The sequence below is a fragment of the Lepidochelys olivacea genome (genome assembly GCF_965140295.1).
Source record: "Lepidochelys olivacea isolate rLepOli2 genome assembly, chromosome: 12".
Classification (NCBI taxonomy): Eukaryota; Metazoa; Chordata; order Testudines; family Cheloniidae; genus Lepidochelys; species Lepidochelys olivacea.
Genome location: NC_140422.1, coordinates 34174090 through 34194445, shown reverse-complemented (window position 1 = coordinate 34194445; position 20356 = coordinate 34174090). Strand labels below are relative to the sequence as shown.

The 20356-nt window shown below is 38.5% G+C and overlaps 1 protein-coding gene across 1 annotated transcript in view; it reads right to left on the bottom strand.

Moving 5' to 3' along the window:
- Positions 1 to 321: 321 nt before the first annotated feature.
- Positions 322 to 20356, bottom strand: part of CDH13 (cadherin 13) — a 797859-nt gene continuing 777824 nt past the window's right edge. The window contains exon 14 of the mRNA XM_084644551.1: positions 322 to 6041. Within this exon, the coding sequence (XP_084500677.1) occupies positions 6034 to 6041 (8 nt within the window). The 3' untranslated portion in view covers positions 322 to 6033. The remainder of the gene's footprint in view (positions 6042 to 20356) is intronic.

Below are 20356 nucleotides of genomic sequence, written 5' to 3'. Positions count from 1 at the left end.
GGGGCCAGCCGAGCCCTCGGGGAGTAGTGACCATCGGGGGTGTGGCCCAGGAGCCCCGGCTGGGTGGAATGTCCCTCCTGGCCAGTAGCTGCCGCTCTTTCCACTGTGCTGGAGAGCAGCAGCTGCTACAAGGTGGCTATGGCAAATTTCGGGGTGGCTATAGCCCTTGCAAGCCCCCTCCTAGCGCTGCCCCTGAGGCTCTTGCTTCTAGTTCAGTGTGGGGTGGGTTCAGACACCTGTGTCAGCCACAGCAGGGTGATTATACAGCCCCCTTGATTCATGCAATGTTGTTTCAGAAAGGTCTAAACCCAGACGAAAGGATAAAAGCCCAGACATCCTTTATTTGAGCATTTCACAAATAAATTACAAGTTTCTTTGCAACCACATCATAAATCAAAACGTTTATTTACACCTCAGAAACGGCAAGCAATTCAGCAATTAGGGCCTAAAGGAAACATTAACTGGAAAAGTAGCTGAATAAAGTATTCAAATCCAAACAAAAATTCCTGGTGATGACTGAAGGAGACAGAGTTCATTATGGGGCAAACGTGACGATACAGGAGGTTACCATTGGACGTTTCAATTAATCACACAGCATATCTGTACTGAATTCGCCACCATACACATTTTCATTTTACAATCCTAGTTCATGGGCAGGGCGCGTATGCATGCCCACGCATGCACTGTCCCTTTAGACTACATTCATTTAACCTCAAAACATCAAATACAGCCACTTATTAATGCAGAGGAGAAGCATAACTTTCAGAGGATGGGTATAGCTCCATATAGTCATCCTGCTAATACTGAAGAAAGTTAGGGTTCTTTCTGTATCCCCCTTCACACTGCTACTGACTTGCTGGTACATAGACAACTAAAACAAAAGGAGTCAGTAAACAAGTATGCATATCTTCAAATTATGTAAATCAATATAAAGAGCGAGAGAGCCGAGTGAGGCTTAAATCAATACAACATCAGAGGTGGGAATAAACTATTTATTTTCAGCAGTTTGGGTTGACCCTGCATAAACCACGCCCCTTCTTAAGTTGAGTGTTCATCCATAATTCATAGAATTAAACTGCTTATTCCAAATCCCCATGCTGTGTAATCTCACTCTCCCCCTCTACATATATTATATATAGCTCTATATATGTATGTGTGTATCTCTATATATCTACATATATACACACACATAGCAATTGTGCAACTAGTAACTTTCACTGAGCATTTTTGTGTGTATTCATTTCATTTGGACATTGAGAAGTTAGCGATCATCAAAACTTGTGGTTAGGTAAAGTAGTCACAGCAATGGGCTGTACGTTTTACACAGTAAAATAGTTATCTGTATCTAGCTTTGTTTTCCGAAATAATTTGCATGTGAACTTCAAGGTTACAAATCACCAAGAGCTAAATGGGAAAGAATTGTTTTTGGTTTTGTTGTTTTGCTCCCTTTGGGAGATGTAGCACTTGGACAAAAGACGGTTCTACAGATACTGTAATGGGAATACATAATCCTATATTTTCCCTTGGACCTGCTATTCTTGAGCCAGTGTCATTTTTTATTGTCATTCATCTTTTATTCAACTTTTTTACATGAAATGAGATAAGCACATTTGGTAGGAATTTGGCTTCTGGACAAACAATAATGTGATCCGTGTACAAAACTCTGCTGTGTGATCAAATGGCTAAATGCATTGGTAGAAACCGAGGGGGCAAATTAGCAATCACCATGCTTTAGGAAACTAGTGATGCAAAGGAATGGCTAGTGGTAAAACAAGCATAACCATAACACACAGGCTTCTCTTTTTCTGTAACGATAAAATAAAGCATTGAAACCAGGTCGCCTATCAACTGACTGGAAATCCTTAATTTAATAAATGAGTTTGTATTACAGTGGACCCTAGTTTAAATGATCACCAAAGAGACCAACAAGACTTGCTTGGCTAGAAGTGTGGTCATTCTAAATAAAAGTTAAACCAAATTGTGTTGGGGACCTTAGGGATACTTTAACGGGGTCAGCGAAGGAAGTGAGTCAGATAGACTTTAGGTTTCCCTAAGTTCAAGACAAACCTACAATAACAGATAAATGATTTCCAAGTGTCTTATGACAAGTTATGTTATTTTACTATGTACAGCAGACTGAATAAAGCAATGTGTTGAGAAATGAGATGAAATATCTCAAGGTATAGGGTCTTACGGACAGGCTGGATTTTCATCTTTCATCTCTGGTTAATGGAGTTATTCATGGAAATGTGATGAGAATCTGGCTCCATGGGTCTATTACCAAAACATCGTTCCACTGTAATCTAACTCTTATTTGATCCCCACCATGAAATTCAGCTGGTTTTCTTTTGTTTTGAGCTTCAGACCTGCAGTTACTGAACATAATGTACATTAATATATGCACATAGGCATAATGCGAGCACACTCATGAGGTGTATTGACAGGGCTTCAATTAGCAAGTACACTGAAAATGACACAATTACCCTGCTAATCAACACCATTCTTTGATTAACTCGATAATTGTCATATTGGATTCATGTTTTACCAGAAAATACAGGATTTTGAAATTAAATGATTTATACCGGCACTGCTTTACGTATGCTTCAAAATGAAAATGATTAAATTCAGAGTCTTTCAAAATACAGACAACTTTGCATGGATTGCACACACATACACACAGAGAGAAATAAATGTTGTAGCAACTAAAATAGCTAAATTCATATAACTGATGGATTATGAAAATAGCAAGGCATACCTGAACAAGTTTTAAACTTAATCCAACATAAAAAGGAAGAGCAAAAGTTATGAGGTTTTTCTTTTTGGTCTTTTCTGATTTTGCATGACATGAAATGCTTCCAAATTCTGCTAGTTTCTGAGTTTCAGGAAATGACATCACTTTGGGCCTTTTCCCTCATGTAAGGAACCCCATACGTTTTAATGGGGTTTCTCTCTTTAATAAGACTGTAAGATTTGCCCTATTGGGCTTCTTGATAGATGTTCTTTCTTGAATATGGAAACTTGGGAAATGAGGACAAAATATTAAGATGGCAGGTAGGTTTCCTCTTTTCGTGCCTCGAATGCCCAGAGGTTAACTCAAGCTGGAGCCTTCGGGCATATGAACAGGAGATGATGGGGACTGAGATTTCAGACCCTCCCACCCCAGTTTTGGATGAGAAAGTCAGGGAGGTATTGGTACCTCTGTGATCCAGAGCCTCCACTGGGGAATATCCTTATTGATAACCACCCCGTGTATAGGTCAATTTTTTTGCAATATTATTTGAGACGTTACTCTGCACTGTGGACTCTTATTGCACAGGTAAAGGGTAGGCAACTGGCTTTACCCAGTAGCTTGTTGCTAGGCCAGATTCAAACAGAAAATTTTTATTCCTGGATTTGGGCCCCCTTAGGAGGATCCATAATGTGCTAGGTTCTGAACAAGAAGCAGGGATAGCTTCTCATCATAACTCACACAAAGCCCAGTGAAGTCAATGGGAATCTTTTCACTGACAGACTTTGAATGATGTCCATATGCAGGGGAAGGAAGGATCCCATTAGAAAAATATATTTATGTGGAAGGATAGTCGTTGTTTCCGTTACATTCAAGTGAAAAGTTTAGTAGATCAAGGCATGGGATGCAATTCCTCTTTGGGAAAGATCCACAGTGTATTTAGCATTCATCTATTTTCCTTTTGCAAATTTTGCATTTAACGCTTGTTTATATATATAAGTGATTGGTGATTATAAAGCAGCAGCATTTGCTTACCACAATGCCTGGGGCAGACGGCATGGAATGGAAGCATGCCCATGTTCAGGTAGGAGTAACATTTGAGATCAGGCACTTCCTGCTTAAAGGCCTGCAGTTGCTTAATGAACCTTTCTGAAATTCTTTTCTAAAGAACCTCCCATTGACCTCTAAGTACTACTGTGGTAACTCAGACACCTATGACCTGTGAAAGAAGCAAGGTCAGTGAGAGTTTTTGCTGGGTGCGGACTTCAAGTGTTAAGCTCTCCGATTAAAAAAACCCAGCTTTTTGTGTCAAGGCAGTTTATATCTTATGAAGAAATCTAAAAATTTAGGGAAGTCCACAACATAAACTAACTTTTTTGCTGTCACCATTATTAATTATTATTATTATTACTTTACTTAAAAAGGACCTGTTGTAATATTTGGTATAATACAGGAAGTCAGAGAAAAGCTATTGTACAGCAATTTTTCACCACCAATACACATTTAATATCTAGTGTAACATCATGAAAAAAACTAAATGTGTGTTTGGAATTTATTTTTTATACTTCCAAAAAGCTTTAATACTGAAACATATACATGATGTGGAAGGTATGTGTATAATCTCACGGCAGTAATGACAACATACAGAATGACCCATAAGTACTGTAAAAACGCTAACCCAAAAACGCAGCTGTGACGATCTATTGCATAAGAAAGCATTGGTGTTTAAACTTTAAATAAGCAAGTTTATTAAAATATTCTAAGACATTTAACCTCACCCTAGTTACTGGCAAGCTCTAGTAAAAGCCACAGTCTGCCACTAGTATAATTTTTTGTGTGTGTTAATTTTATAAAAAATTTGGTGTGAGCTTTGATGGATCATTTACAATTTATTAACAGGATCATCATCTTGATACAGTTAGAAGTTTTTTGTTTACCTTACATGCTCACAGAATAAAAAAAGGATTAATATTCATACATAATGACACCTTTTAATTCCAGGTTTGCAAACAAGTTATTTCACACACACAGAGAAATGATCTTGTTACTTTTAATTGAAAACTGTGCGTACATGTATATGTATGTGTGTGTGTATATATATACTCTCCAAACTGTATATATGAATATATTTATACAATACAATTTCCTCACTGTGCTCAGGGACGTCAATGAGAGCTGTATGGGGACAGAGCGAGAACAGGTCTTTGTGGTCAGGGAGTCGAAAGAGAGATGATCAATGCATCTGAGAAATCCCTGTACTCCTACTATTCACACAGGCTTTCTGACACGTAAACATCTACCTATCTGATTGCCCCTGCAGATCAGGCACTAAGAAGTTTAAAATGTCCTCAGCTGCACCAGCAAATAATTATCGGCAGGAGCAAAAAGAGAGGCTGGGTTAAGGCCCCTTTAAAATCAAGCCCAGAGTGTCCCAATATTATATGAAATGACCCATAGTGCATTTGACTGCTTTCAGCCCCCTTGCAAATCACAGCCTCCTTATCTCCCAGGGCTGCTGTCATTGTAATGTGGAGTGAAAAGCTGCTTTCACTGCTGCTTCCTCAGTACTACCTGTGGCTGAAGGAAAGAAATCTTGATTGGAAATAGAGCACTGGGAATTTGCGTCTCTTGTACACTGAGCCTGAGGTAAATGAAGTGACCTTGTGGTATAGCTGGCACTACTGACATGGCAATTTTAATGGTATAGTTGCAGTTGCTCTCGTCTTTTGTGTTACACCATTGTATAAACAGCATATACAATGGGTTTAGCTATGACAGGACAATTCTAACTCACCTATGGCCCTGTTACTCTGTCCTGTCCCTCCCCAGCTTCAGGCAAATGTCTCATAAAAGCTAAACCTATTGTGTATCTCTTCTCTGCATATAAATATATATATACACACATACATTCATACATATACAGATACCATCCCACAGACAAAAAAATTGTTTCTGAACAGTTGAATAGCAACAAGTCAACAGAGAGAAAAAAATGGATTCATTCTATATTCAGCTCGCAGAAGGTCAAGTGGAGATGTCATGGTCTTTTAACATTCAGTGAAAATTCGCATAAACCTTGCATCTTGCAAGAGAAATCCATTATTGAACAACAGTAAGGGCAGAGGTTGCCAAACACTGACGTACAGTTGGATAGACTAAGTGAGGTTGCAAATTAAACTGAATCTGGAGCAACTGAGGCCTAGTAGTGAAGAACAGTAATTGTAAACTGCGATCTTCAGATTTGATGTTTTCCTTTTCTTGTTGCCATGGCAACTCGGTAGGACAGCTTCAAATGTCAGGAGTTCTTACAGACCTAGGTGATGGGAAATGTGTGTGGTTATTACTGAGCAGGATCACAGCATTCTCTAAATATTCCTTAAGGGAAAAATACATCAAATTCCTCATTGGGTTGTATGCATATTATTAAGCAGTTGCAGCTAAATCATCCTGGTTCGGAAGCAATTATTTGAAGGCAGAAATCTATGGGAGAAATGCCACTTCTGCCATTTAAGGATCTTTAACAGTGCATAGCCAAGAGGTCTGAGCTTAAAAGAGGAGACAGGAACTCCTGTGACCTGATCCTCTTGTACCTTGCACCTTAGTCAATTACACCCGTGTAAAGTGAGATCAAATACCAACCAGTACACTTTTTTCAACCAATGAACAGTGCAGGAAACCCAGGCAACTTTTTAAAGAACATGTACTTTAAAAAAAATCATAATTCTATTGGCAGTTTTATGCTCCCGGCATGCTACGGTTTGGAACAGCTGCTCTATTAATTGTGTGGTAGGACAATGGAAACAGAGGAATACAATAAGAAAAGGAGTACTTGTGGCACCTTAGAGACTAACCAATTTATTTGAGCATAAGCTTTCGTGAGCTACAGCTCACTTCATCGGATGCATACTGTGGAAACAGCAGAAGACATTATATACACAGAGACCATGAAACAATACCTCCTCCCACCCCACTCTCCTGCTGGTAATAGCTTATCTAAAGTGATCACTCTCCTTACAATGTGTATGATAATCAAGTTGGGCCATTTCCAGCACAAATCCACGTTTTCTCACCCTCCGCCCCCCCACCCCCCACAAACTCACTCTCCTGCTGGTAATAGCCCATCCAAAGTGACCACTCTCTTTACAATATGTATGATAATCAAGGTGGGCCATTTCCAGCACAAATCCAGGTTTTCTCACGCCCCCCCCCCCTTTTTTTTTTTCCAAAAACCACACACACAAACTCACTCTCCTGCTGGTAATAGCTTATCCAAAGTGACCACTCTCTTTACAATGTGTATGAAAATCAAGGTGGGCCATTTCCAGCACAAATCCAGGTTTTCTCACCCTCCGCCCCCCCACACACAAACTCACTCTCCTGCTGGTAACAGCCCATCCAAAGTCACCACTCTCTTTACAATGTGCATGATAATCAAGGTGGGCCATTTCCAGCACAAATCCAAGTTTAACCAGAACGTCTGGGGGGCGGGGGGTAGGAAAAAACAAGGGGAAATAGGCTACCTTGCATAATGACTTAGCCACTCCCAGTCTCTATTTAAGCCTAAATTAATAGTATCCAATTTGCAAATGAATTCCAATTCAGCAGTTTCTCGCTGGAGTCTGGATTTGAAGTTTTTTTGTTTTAAGATAGCGACCTTCATGTCTATAATTGCGTGACCAGAGAGATTGAAGTGTTCTCCGACTGGTTTATGAATGTTATAATTCTTGACATCTGATTTGTGTCCATTTATTCTTTTACGTAGAGACTGTTCAGTTTGACCAATGTATATGGCAGAGGGGCATTGCTGGCACATGATGGCATATATCACATTGGTGGATGTGCAGGTGAACGAGCCTCTGATAGCGTGGCTGATGTTATTAGGATCTACAACCTATTCTGAAGTATGACCCAACACTCTCACAAATCTTGGGAGACAGGCCAGTCCTTACCTATGGACAGCCCCCCAACCTGAAGCAAATACTCACCAACAACCACATACCACACAACAGAACCACTAACCCAGGAACCTATCCTTGCAACAAAGCCCGTTGCCGACTGTGCCCACATATCTATTCAGGGGACACCATCACAGGGCCTAATAACATCAGCCACACTATCAGAGGCTCGTTCACCTGCACATCCACCAATGTGATATATGCCATCATGTGCCAGCAATGCCCCTCTGCCATGTACATTGGTCAAACTAGACAGTATCTACGTAAAAGACTAAATGGACACAAATCAGATGTCAAGAATTATAACATTCATAAACCAGTCGGAGAACACTTCAATCTCTCTGATCACGCAATTACAGACATGAAGGTCGCTATCTTAAAACAAGAAAACTTCAAATCCAGACTCCAGAAAGAAACTGCTGAATTGGAATTCATTTGCAAATTGGATACTATTAATTTAGGCTTAAATAGAACTGGGAGTGGCTAAGTCATTATGCAAGGTAGCCTATTTCCCCTTGTTTTTTCCTACCCCGCCTCCAAACATTCTGGTTAAACTTGGATTTGTGCTGGAAATGGCCCACCTTGATTATCATGCACATTGTAAAGAGAGTGGTCACTTTGGATGAACTATTACCAGCAGGAGAGTGAGTTTGTGTGTGTGGTTTTTGGAAAAAGCGGGGGGGGGGAGGGTGAGAAAACCTGGATTTGTGCTGGAAATGGCCCACCTAGATTATCATGCACATTGTAAAGAGAGTGGTCACTTTGGATGGGCTATTACCAGCAGGAGAGTGAGTTTGTGTGGGGTGGGGCGGAGGGTGAGAAAACGTGGATTTGTGCTGGAAATGGCCCAATTTGATTATCATACACATTGTAAGGAGAGTGATCACTTTAGATAAGCTATTACCAGCAGGAGAGTGGGGTGGGAGGAGGTATTGTTTCATGGTCTCTGTGTATATAATGTCTTCTGCAGTTTCCACAGTATGCATCCGATGAAGTGAGCTGTAGTTCACGAAAGCTTATGCTCAAATAAATTGGTTAGTCTCTAAGGTGCCAAAAGTACTCCTTTTCTTTTTGCGAATACAGACTAACACGGCTGTTACTCTGAAACGAGAGGAATACAATGTGTACCTCTTATTTTTCCTGTTAGCCAATTTAAAACCACAAATGTTTGCAGGTGTTGCTCCTTGAAGCATAACTCTGCCTTTTTTAGATTGTCACCCTTTACATTGTATCAGAGAGGTGCCTACACAAGACCCAAAGAAGCAGAGGCAAGTAGGATCTGCTCTAACACCCACTGGAGTTAATGGGAGTCTTTCCATTGACTCCATCAGGCATTGGATGCGTCCTTCACTGAACTGAAAATACTGTGTTTGCATTGAGAATGAAAGCACAAGGCTGTCGAAAGGATTCAGGTCAAACCATGCAGGGTCCTGATCCTACAATAGTTGGACCCCATCTCAACAGGGCTCCAGGCAGAGGGAAGGATCTGCTTATGTGGAGATCACTGCAGGCTTGGGCCATGACGACAAATGTCATACACCCATGTCAAAAGAGATGAATGTGTTTACTGAATATGCTGTCTAACCTTTGTTAAATTTCTATTCCTTGATCACCTATTTATAATTTTGCCAGTTAACTATAAACACATGCAGTCTATTCAGGACACAATGGGTATTATTTAGATGCTGGAATACTATTTCTGTTTGCTTGTTTTTGATTATTTATTTTGTTTCTTTGAGGCAAACTGAGTTTAATATCAATTTTGGTAAAACTGATTTTGTTCTGACTAATTATTTGCTTGTTATTATTTTTGCATTATTTGAACTGAATTTAATGTTAAATTTCACTAACTAGGGAATTACATGCAGCACAACAAAGAAACCTGAAACAACAAAGAAACCTATAACAGCCTACCATCCCCTATGGCAAAATATAAATTATGCAATATATGTTTCTCTAATAAAAATAAGTGGAAGGAAATGAAACAAGCAAAAGAATCTGGAGAGAGGCTTTTGAGAACACACACAATCTCTAGAGCTGAAGAACCAAGTTCAGCCAGTGGCTATCTTCTGCTTGCCTTTGTATTCACCTTCCCCACTGCTTTCTCCTGAGTTTGCTTAGCTACCATCCATACTTGCTTATATTCTTTCCCAATTCTGAGAACACGCTGCTGTGTGATGTCTCCTAGGGCTTCACCTACCATTGAACTGCAGTCATTTTTGGGGTGGAATTTAACTGATGTATAAAGAGCACACAGTAATGCTACATACTAATACAGTGCAGAGAGGAGGATACCATATATCCATTTTAACAATAGAGTGAATTTTAGTTAGGAAGGATGCAATCACCTGAAATGGAACGTGCTAATGCCATCCCGATTCCAAACTACTACAGCATTTGGGATGGTTTGGTTTGGGTGTTCAGGTATGGTTATTAAAGGCAGAGATGCTAATTACAAAATTCTGATCCATGTTTGGATATGGATACTCCCTGAGCACCATCACCAGTGTTTAGATGTGTTTGGATGAGGGGTTCAGATTTGGGCCAATTTTTCATAAATACCTTGACCTACGGTGACAGTGAAAAATAAATGTCACATCTCTGAAAGTCAGTTTGATGCCTCCCAGCATCAGGAAGTGGGTTTTATTCAAGCCTGACTCACAGGAAGTTGTGCTGCCTTTTGAATCAAAAATCTACTCTGAGTTTCTAGGAGTCTCTTGGAGATCTCCAAGCTAAGGATAGCCAGTCACACGTGGCAAATAAACAATAATCATAATACTCAATATCTGGATAATCCATAGGCTGAAATTTCTTCAGAAAATAAAATTTCAGGACACAATTATGAATACCCAACACAGTCAGGAAATTCATAGTTGGTTCATCAGCAGCTTGTGAACAAGAAATAGGGGATACCTTTGTTGCATTAATCATTCATTATAAATAGGTTGCCCAGCTCTAGTTTTGACCACGATTTTTTCCACGCTAGTTTCTTCTATATTGGAGTCTAATACAACTGTGACATAACATATATTTCAAAACCCTGCTTCACGCAGTATTGACAGTTCCTACTGTGCTGTGCTCATGGAGAATAAAATATATAATTTTATGATGTAATGGTCATATTTTGAAAATTTTCTCTACCTGCAAACAAACAATAATCGCACAACCCCCCCAACCCCCCCCCCAAAAAACCCCACACCCCTCACCTTCTATTTCTGAGTGTGAATTCCCAGTGGACTCACCCATTTACCAGCTAGAATTTAGTTTTTCTGCTCAGCGACTCAAGCAGTATTTCCATTGCAATTTCAACCAAATAAAAGAAATGCATTTAAATGTGCCATGAAAAGTTGCATGAACTGCTCTTCCTAACTGGAATGTCACCAAACTGATAACAAGAGGAAGAGACAACAAAAGGTGGGATCCTGAACATATTCAACTCCCCTTGAAGTTGACTGGAGATCCCGGTGCTCAGCAACTCTTATGATCAGACTTACTGGAACGCTAAAAAGGTGATATAGAGATTATTAGAGAGTGCACATTGGCTTCAATTTAAGTGAGGGTTCCAGCTGAGGGCAAAGGTCCTGCTGTTTAGGGTTATGGAATTTAAGCTTCGATTTTGTGCATGGACACACACAGTCACAGACATACACACTTTTAAGAAACATTAGGGGGAAAAAAACCCTGCAGTTTTTCATCTAACTGTAGCAGGTGGAGATTCCATCTGTACTGGTTTTTTTGAGGAAAAAATAGACTTATTTTTTATCAAGAGAAATCTGTCAAGATTTTCAGTGGGAGTTAAGGTTATTTCTTTATGAGCCGTGTAGTCTATCAAATGAAACCCTGGCAACAGTGAGACAAAGAAAACTGTTCATTCCATAGGTTCCAGGGACAGCACAAATGATGTACTGCTTCATTCTCCTGGATTTTGATGTGACCAGAAGCCCTTGATGGGACTCTTTCTTTTTATCTTTTTTTGCAGGCTGTACACTTCCTCTGCATTTTCTGATCTAGCCTTCAAGACAGCCCTGTAGCCATCCTTAGCTTCAGCTGTGCAGATGACAAGGACAATCCTATTCTAAGCAGTGTTGGTTAGAGCAGCGTCAGCCATGCACTATGATTAATTGATTGACTTAATTTTGCTTCTTCTTCTGCATGTAAATTGCCTGTGAGCTGCTTTCAGTTCTCTCAGATGTATGTTTTTCCAAATTATGTGACAAACAATTTCTGCAAATAATTCTCTTCTGTATCTTGAGAGCAAGTACTCAATATTTGAGTGTCAGTTAATTTTGATTGCACACAGAGGTAACATGATCTGGTTTATATTCCCTGATTGAATTAACCCAACTCTTCTATTCCAGTACGAATATCAAAGTTTGCCAACTCAAAATTTGCTTTTCAAGAATATTCTCAAACAGTCACTTAAATGTAGCATTTTCAGAAACACTCAGGCCAGTAAAACTCATTTGCTAGAATATCTGCAGAAATTAAGAAGAGCCAAAGTAGTGGGCAAGATGCTCACGTGGGATAAATGGGTATAGACTCACTGAAATCAATAGTGCAATGCTAATTTAAATCAGCTCCCTTGCTGCAGACTAAGCCAACTACTTGTAGTCCTTCTTTTAGTGGACAGAGAACAATTGATCACCGTCCTCTTCATAACAACCTTAACATGGTTGAAGACTGTTATCACGTCCATCCTCCATCTTCTTTTGTCAAGTCTAAACATGCCCAGTTTTTTTAACCTTTCCTCATAGGTCAGGTTTTCTCATTTTTGTTGCTCTCCTCTGGACTCACTTCAATTTATCCACATCTTCCCTAAACTGTGGCTTCCAGAATTGGACACAGTACTCCAGCTGAACTCTTACATCTACATCTAACACTCTATCACTCTATCTTTAAAAGCGGGGATCAAGAGGACCTGGGGAATGATAGACTGGTCAGCCTAACTTCAATACCTGGAAAAATACTGGAACATATATTAAACCATCAGTTTGTAAGCACCGAGATGATAATAGAATTATAAGGAAAAGTTAACATAGATTTGTCAAGAAAAAACAACCAACCTAATTTCCTTCTTTGACAGCATTATGGCCTAGTGGATAGTGGGGAAGCAGTAGATGTGATATATCTTGATTTTAGTAAGGCTTTTGACACAGACCCACTTGATATTTTCATAAGCAAACAAGTTAAATGTGTCTAGATGTAATTTCTATAGGTGAATGCACAACTGGTTGAAAAAGCCATATTCAAAGAGTTATTACCAGTGGTTCACTGTCAAACTGTATCTAATGGGGTCTTGCAGGGTTAATATCTGGGTCTGGTACTGTTCAAAATTTTGATTAATTACTTGGATTATGGAGTGGAAAGCATGCTTATAAAATCTGTGGATGATACCAAGGTGTGAGGGGGTTGCAGCACTTTGGAGAACAAGATTAGAATTCAAAATGACTGACAAATTAGAGAATTGGTTTGAAACCAACAGGATGAAAATCAATAAAACTAAGTGCAAAGTGTTAAACTTAGGAAGGAAAACTCAAATGCAAAACTACAAAATGGGAAATAACTAGCTAAATGAAAGTAGTAATACTGCTGAAAAGGATCTGGGGGATATAGTGGATTACAAATCAAACATGAGTCAACGATGTGATGCGGCTGCGAAAAAGAAAAATCATTATCCAATCATAAGGGTTTGTCTAATGGATAGTTTTTAAAAACCAGCTTGCAAAAAGTAACAATCCATTTTAAACAGCCTACTTATGTGTCTGTGTTATGGATTTATACAATGATAGTTGCCACCTGTCTATTCCTAGAGGGTGAATCTCATGTTCACTGTATCTGAGGGTGTGTGATGGAAGAAAATGGCAAAAGAATACACATGCCATTCTTGAAGTCCAATATTTCAACCTGCCTTATCTTACCAGAAAAACCATACAGTTCATACCCTTGCCTCATTCACTACGGGCATGATTTCCAAGAGCTCATTGTCCAACAACTCCCATCTAGGTACCTCCAGCTTGTACTTATCACAGTGCTTTGGCACTGACTGCTTAACTTTGCAACCTCACCATTCTCATATCATGGCATTTTTCTGATGTCATTTCCTATTAGTTTTACTGTTCTGTTTCTTTGAAACAAAATTACAGAATGCAGACCCATTTGCTAAACAGCCCTTGAATGCTTTGTTCCTCCCAAGAGACAAAATTCAGCCCTGTGCAGAGTGACAGCAGCACATGTCTTATACACCACTTAAATCCCACTGAAACCCTCATGGGAATTAGTGGTGCATAAGCTTTGTGTTGACCCTCTGCATGGAGATGAACTTTACCCAAGATACATGTTTGTACCAATTCTAATTTAACATACAGTAGAATCATAGAATCATAGAATATCAGGGTTGGAAGGGACCTCAGGAGGTCATCTAGTCCAACCCCCTGCTCAAAGCAGGACCAATCCCCAATTAAATCATCCCAGCCAGGGCTTTGTCAAGCCTGACCTTAAAAACTTCTAAGGAAGGAGATTCTACCACCTCCCTAGGTAACACATTCCAGTGTTTCATACTGTACATATTCATAGTAGGATAGTTAATAAAACTGGATTCTAGAGTTCACTGCTCGCAAATGCCATTTTCTTCAGAGGGAAAGCTTCAATTGCCCTCTCATTGGAAACACTGAATTTAATCTTTGCATACTTAAAAAAAACACATTTACAACATGGGGTTTGTAGATATCTCAATACCGTTGCAGAGTTCCTAGGGAAATGGTATATAACATCAGAACCACAGTCACCTGACCAACATTCAGATAATTATTTCCTGGGTTTACCCTCTAGAAAAGAGCATGGATTAGATACATAGTTACTGCTGTAGCCTAAATGTAAATTATAATAATAACAAAACACCTTAGAAATTTTCAAATAAATTATTTGTTTTTTTGCCAGTGTCCCAGTGTGGGTGAGTTTTCCAAATAGCCAGAACTATGTTTTCTTTGAGCTTCCTCCAAATTTATTTCCATCAACTTCAATAGAAATTGGATAACACCCTTGGAAATTACTAATATTTCTCCAAGCACATAGAAAGTAATAATTGAATAGCCACTTCCTAGTTCAAATCTCAGCGTAGCAAGATATTCTATAAGCTTTACTGCAGGTGTCAGAAGATATAGGCTCCTGATCTTTGCCCAGCTGGCATTTGCTTTTCTTGGGAAAGAAGGGAAATATATTCCCCAAATTCTCACTAGACTTGGACAGATGAAACATCTGCCCCAGTTAGAAAATGTGTTTGCTCATCTCAGCAAGCAAGACACCTATTTTTTGCATGAGCCAGGAGTTGTGCCCGTTGTCAGGGAGAATGAGTGATCTAACTGCACATACATACAAGGGTGAAAGGTCTATCAGAAAGAGAAAGTAAATGATTTTTCAATGGAAAATATCCAGTTCACAGGTATACCCATGTAGTTAATTGTCATTTGCTTTAGTAAAATGACTTCTAGATCCTTAATGATTAAAAAAAAAAAAAAAAACCACAGCATGTAGTAATTCTGTATGCCTGAAGTGAATCTGTTGTAACTCTACCCACAACTCCACTAAAATCTTAAATACCAATGTCAATATTCAGTTTCATGAACTAAAATGACAGAAGTGCTATACAACTGGTTGAGACCAAGCTTGGCAAGGAAGTGGAGAAACATATCAGTTCAGGCTGATCAGCTACTGAAGGGCACACCAGGTCTTCCTCGGCTGAAATAATTTCCAAAGGAAAGTCTCTTTGGTACTATCAGCCTACTATAAAGATGTTTTCACTTGCACTGTGAAGTAATTTGTTAATTAAAAATATAAATTGGCCAGAACTTCCATTGGAGTAACACTACTTTACACTGGCTAATGATCTGGCCTTTATCTTTTTAACTCTTGTCAAGTTCCTCCTCCTTTGTTGAACCCTTTTTTCTTGATTTATTTGTTTGCTTTTATTCAATGGGCAATTCTTAGGCAGTGTAAAGTATGCATGTGACATCTACTTATAGCAAAACACATCAATCCTATCAGATTAGTAGTGATGCTTGTTTTGTGGTTGAAGGAAACTTTGAAATCTAGCCTTCAACTTTTTATTACCTAGTACTCAATGTGATTATACAGCTAGCTAATAAAGCAGGTTCCATAAACATCCCTGCTTATTGTTTGTTTAGAGTATATTAATTTGGGGACTATAATTCCTAGAGTAAAGCAGCAAACATATTCCAGGCCTTGGATATATTTTTTTCTTTAAGTAATACAGTCATGTCACTGTAGCTTTGATAGACAAAAATATAAAGCTGCACTCTCTTTCAGTTCAAGGGGGAAATAGGAGGAAAGGGGAAAATGTCTAGTAAAATAAGTACATAGGAAAGAATTCTCTCATGCACTGAGCTGTTAAATCCCACTGAATGGCTGAAAATATTCATTTAATAAAACAGACAAGTAAATATTTGAAGTAGACCAACTGAGTAGTTCTCTTTAAGTTTTCACACATATAGTACTAAAGTAAATGAAACATATCAAAGATCAGAGCCAGCCAACCTTTTAAAACAATGGAGACCTACTTAAGCAGTCTGGTCTCATCTTCCAAAGCAATGCAGCTTAGTTTGTGAGCAGTCTTGCAAAAGTAGAGCATGAACATAATTAGTCCAGGGACACTTAGGTCTCTAGGTAAACTATATCCCAACATGAAATATTGAGAGAATCCCTAAAAACTTGTTATTAAGATAGAATGCAAATGAGAGGAAAGTAATTTGCTCAGCAGCCATGGAAGAAAGTGAAATCAATTAGAAATTTGTCAGATTTGGCTGTGCTGATGCTACATATAGATAAATATTACTTTAAACTGCCCCTGAATTTTCATTTCAACCCTAAATCTTCAAAGCACTTTTGTACATGTCCAGTCTGTGCATGCATAACCCAAGCATGCACAGATCTTAATATGTGGACATGAATGATTCAAAGCCCCAATGGCTTCTTCAAACATAAGAGTTATCTTCATCCAATCAAGCAACACAGACAACACCATCTGACATTTGTGGCCAATCAAAACCCACCAACTCATCTTGAATTGCAGATACCACATACTGAATACCAGTAGCAAGTTGTTTACAATCAGTCTATATAGAAAAATATAATTCACAAAGATATGTGTTAGTAATTTTGAGGTACTCAGATACTATAGTGATTGAGAGAGAGAGAGAGAGAGAGAGAGAGAGAGAGAGAGGAAAAAAAAGCATAGCTAGATAAAATAGCTGAGCTAGAGAAAACAGAATCATGATTTGTTGTGGACATTTTGTGAGCAGGAAAACAGCCTAAATTTGTCTAGTAAATTATTTTCTGTGAATCATTTGCTCAGCCCTCATTTTTAGGTATAGTCTATTTTAGAACAATTCAGAAAACTGTCTGAAGTTAGGTTTCAGAGTAGCAGCCGGGTTAGTCTGTATTTGCAAAAAGAAAAGGAGGACTTGTGGCACCTTAGCGACTAACCAATTTATTTGAGCATAAGCTTTCGTGAGCTATAGCTCACTTCATCAGATGCATTCAGTGGAAAATACAGTGGGGAGATTTATATACACAGAGAACATGAAACAATGGGTGTTACCATACACACTATAACGAGAGTGTATATAAATCTCCCCACTGTATTTTCCACTGAATGCATCTGATGAAGTGAGCTGTAGCTCACGAAAGCTTATGCTCAAATAAATTTGTTAGTCTGTAAGGTACCACAAGTACTCCTTTTCTTTTTGTCTGAAGTTACACACCTGACGTTACAATGTTATCCAGAAAACAAACACGGTACTTTATATACCAACTATTTACCGGTGCAAAAAAAAAAAAAAAGGGAAAAAGAAATTGTTCTTCTGAATGAACACCAAAGAAAGGGCTACTAGTTTAATCTCTTCAAATGTCTGTTTCACCTCTATGGAATGCCTGGTGGTAACACCACCACAGAGTTTAAGGAACTAGTTGTTTTTGTATTATCAAGTATTTATTTAACATTCCCAATACATATCTATCTATTTATATCTAGCTAGCTAGCTATATCTTCTAAACTGTCACATGTTTTTCAACATTTATTTTTCCGGAATCTTTAGTTTTAATATACTTAAAATGCCCTTTACCTATCCAAATAACTGTACTGATTCATTGAAATGTAGGCTAATGACTTACATTTTCATTAAGGTTAAGTATAAACTGTGGGTGTTGCTATTGGTCTTATTTATATAGCTAGGTATTAGGTACTGAACCTGCAATTCATTGTGTGTGGGCAGATTGCTGTGCCCATTCAAAGCCCTCTGACTTAATGTGTGCTCAGCAGTCAGTCTTCCCCCAATAAGTTGCAAGACCCAGGAGTTACATTGCCATTATTATCAGAGTATCTGAGCATCTCATAAACATTAATGAGTTAATTATGTCTCCAAGAAGTTGGAAAAGATGGAGTAAGTAAGATACAGAGATATTATATTTGCCCAAGATGTCTGCAGTAGAGTTGGGAACTGAATCCACATCTTCTGACTCCCAGTCAAGTGCCTTAAACATAAGAGCACTATTTTTCTACTAGAGCTTGGTCAATCAAAAATTTATGGGGCGCACAACAAAATGATTGTTCTCACAATACAGGTGGGCCTGTGTCTCCTCGCATCTCAAATCTAGGTATAATTATTAAGTAATTTTACAGCACTGTATGCCTATTGTCTTCAGTGGAAATATTTCTGATTTACACCAGTGTCAGAAGAGAATCAGGCCCTAAACAGCACTATTAAAAGTTCCTTTCATACATACAGTATGCATGCTGGAATATCAGAAAAGAGCCTTTGATGGCAGCAGTGCAAAACTGCTAATTTTCACATCAGAAGCATTCCTAAATTTCGAACGTAGTGAAATTTTGCTAATATATACAGCTCTATGTGAGGTCAATACTGAAATTCTATTTTTCTTTAAAAAATGAGTACTTGCCCTGGTAGAAATTTGAAACTTTTGCTAAGAAGTTTTGGCTTTTGTTTTCATTTAGCCAGCAAAATGTCAGTTCTCCTGTCTGTAAAACCTACTTATAAAAATAAAACCAGCCACAACACACCCTAAAAGCACTGAGTTGGGAATTATATATATTTGGTTTTGGCAAACCCAATAAAATGGAATGTTTTCTGCATAATTTCTTCCTCTGACCTCACAGAACAGAGCCAGATCTTTGCTCCTTTTGAAAAAAATATCCTCTAAAAATGAAACAAAAGTTAAACGATGAAAAGTTGTATTATTTGTCTGAGTCAACCTAAGCAAAGCAAAGAAATTCAGGGATAAGACTCAAAACTGTGCACCTACAGGTAACAGCCCTGCACTGGCAAAGGAAAAGACCAGAAGACCTCATAGGTCTTTTCCATCTGTAACTTCTGTTATTTGTCTTTGGTTCACACTAGATCGCATTGCCTGAATCTTCAGATGTTTGGTGTTCTTGCATAAAGTAGAATTTATATGCTGCAATTCCTTTGTACAATGAGGTGGGTTAAAAGTGACATTTCAGGTTTAATTCTGGCTCTCCACACTCAGGCAAGTTTAAATCTGCCAGTTAATATTATTTGAAGATTTTTTTATTGGTTTAATATCCAACATTTGAAATCCAGGGGAAAATAAGATGTTGTGTCTATTAGCCTTGAAGATGCATTCCTAAATGGGGATAGTGGGCAGCAGAGAGGAAAGGCTGTAGAGGTGGCAGTTACCATTTCAAAAGGAAGGATAGAGGAAATTAATAGGAGGTTAATTTCAAGGATCTCTCTCAGGCTTATCTGCAATCACAATAGAGGCATCAGTGCGCTACTCTTGTTTCTCAACACACAGAAGGATTTTCACACTTTAGTTTGACAAATGAATTTCAACACAGAGGCCACAAACTCATTTCATTTCTTCACAGCCACCTTTTTTTTTGGTTTCTGTTTCTTTCTGTTCATGATCATGGAGTACTTTAGTTACATGGGCTGAAGTCATCTTTACAACTTTGTAGCCCACTTCCCAGACTGGATCAAAAAGAGAAAGGTTCCTATCATTTGTTTCCCATCAACTAAGACTTAAAAGGTTAAACATAGACATTTTCATTTTCACCTCTTTCTCATAAGTAAATTAAACCAAAATATTGTTACTGCTGTAATTAACTGAAGCCATCACGGTGCATGCTATTTGTTCTGGTTTTGACTATTGTGCTTTGAGGTCTCTCTTTTAATCTCTTGTTTTTAGTGGGCCTGGCTCTCATTTAGTCTTTTATGTTGATTTAACATACATTAAAATGTTGCAAGCAACCACCAGTTTGAGACAATGTACAATTATTTCAAAATCAAGTGAAAAGTCTAAATATTTAAATAATAATATTCTGGATAATGTGCATCTGGTCTTAAATCTAGAGCTGATCATACAGGATAGCTATATTTGAGTTCTTCACAGAGACGCTGGCTTTTGCCATTGAGCTCACTGTGACTGTGAACACAGGTATGTTTTCTTCCTGATCCTCCTCTAAGCCAATGGGAAATAGCCTGATGGAGCTGGAGAGCATTTATACTTTGCCCACTCTGTTGTGCATATATCCAGTCCTGAAGGTTCTTTGATGCATATCTGTGAGTGGGCTTGTTTTGATTAAGTTCATTGTGGAAACTCATTCTACCATGGCAATGAG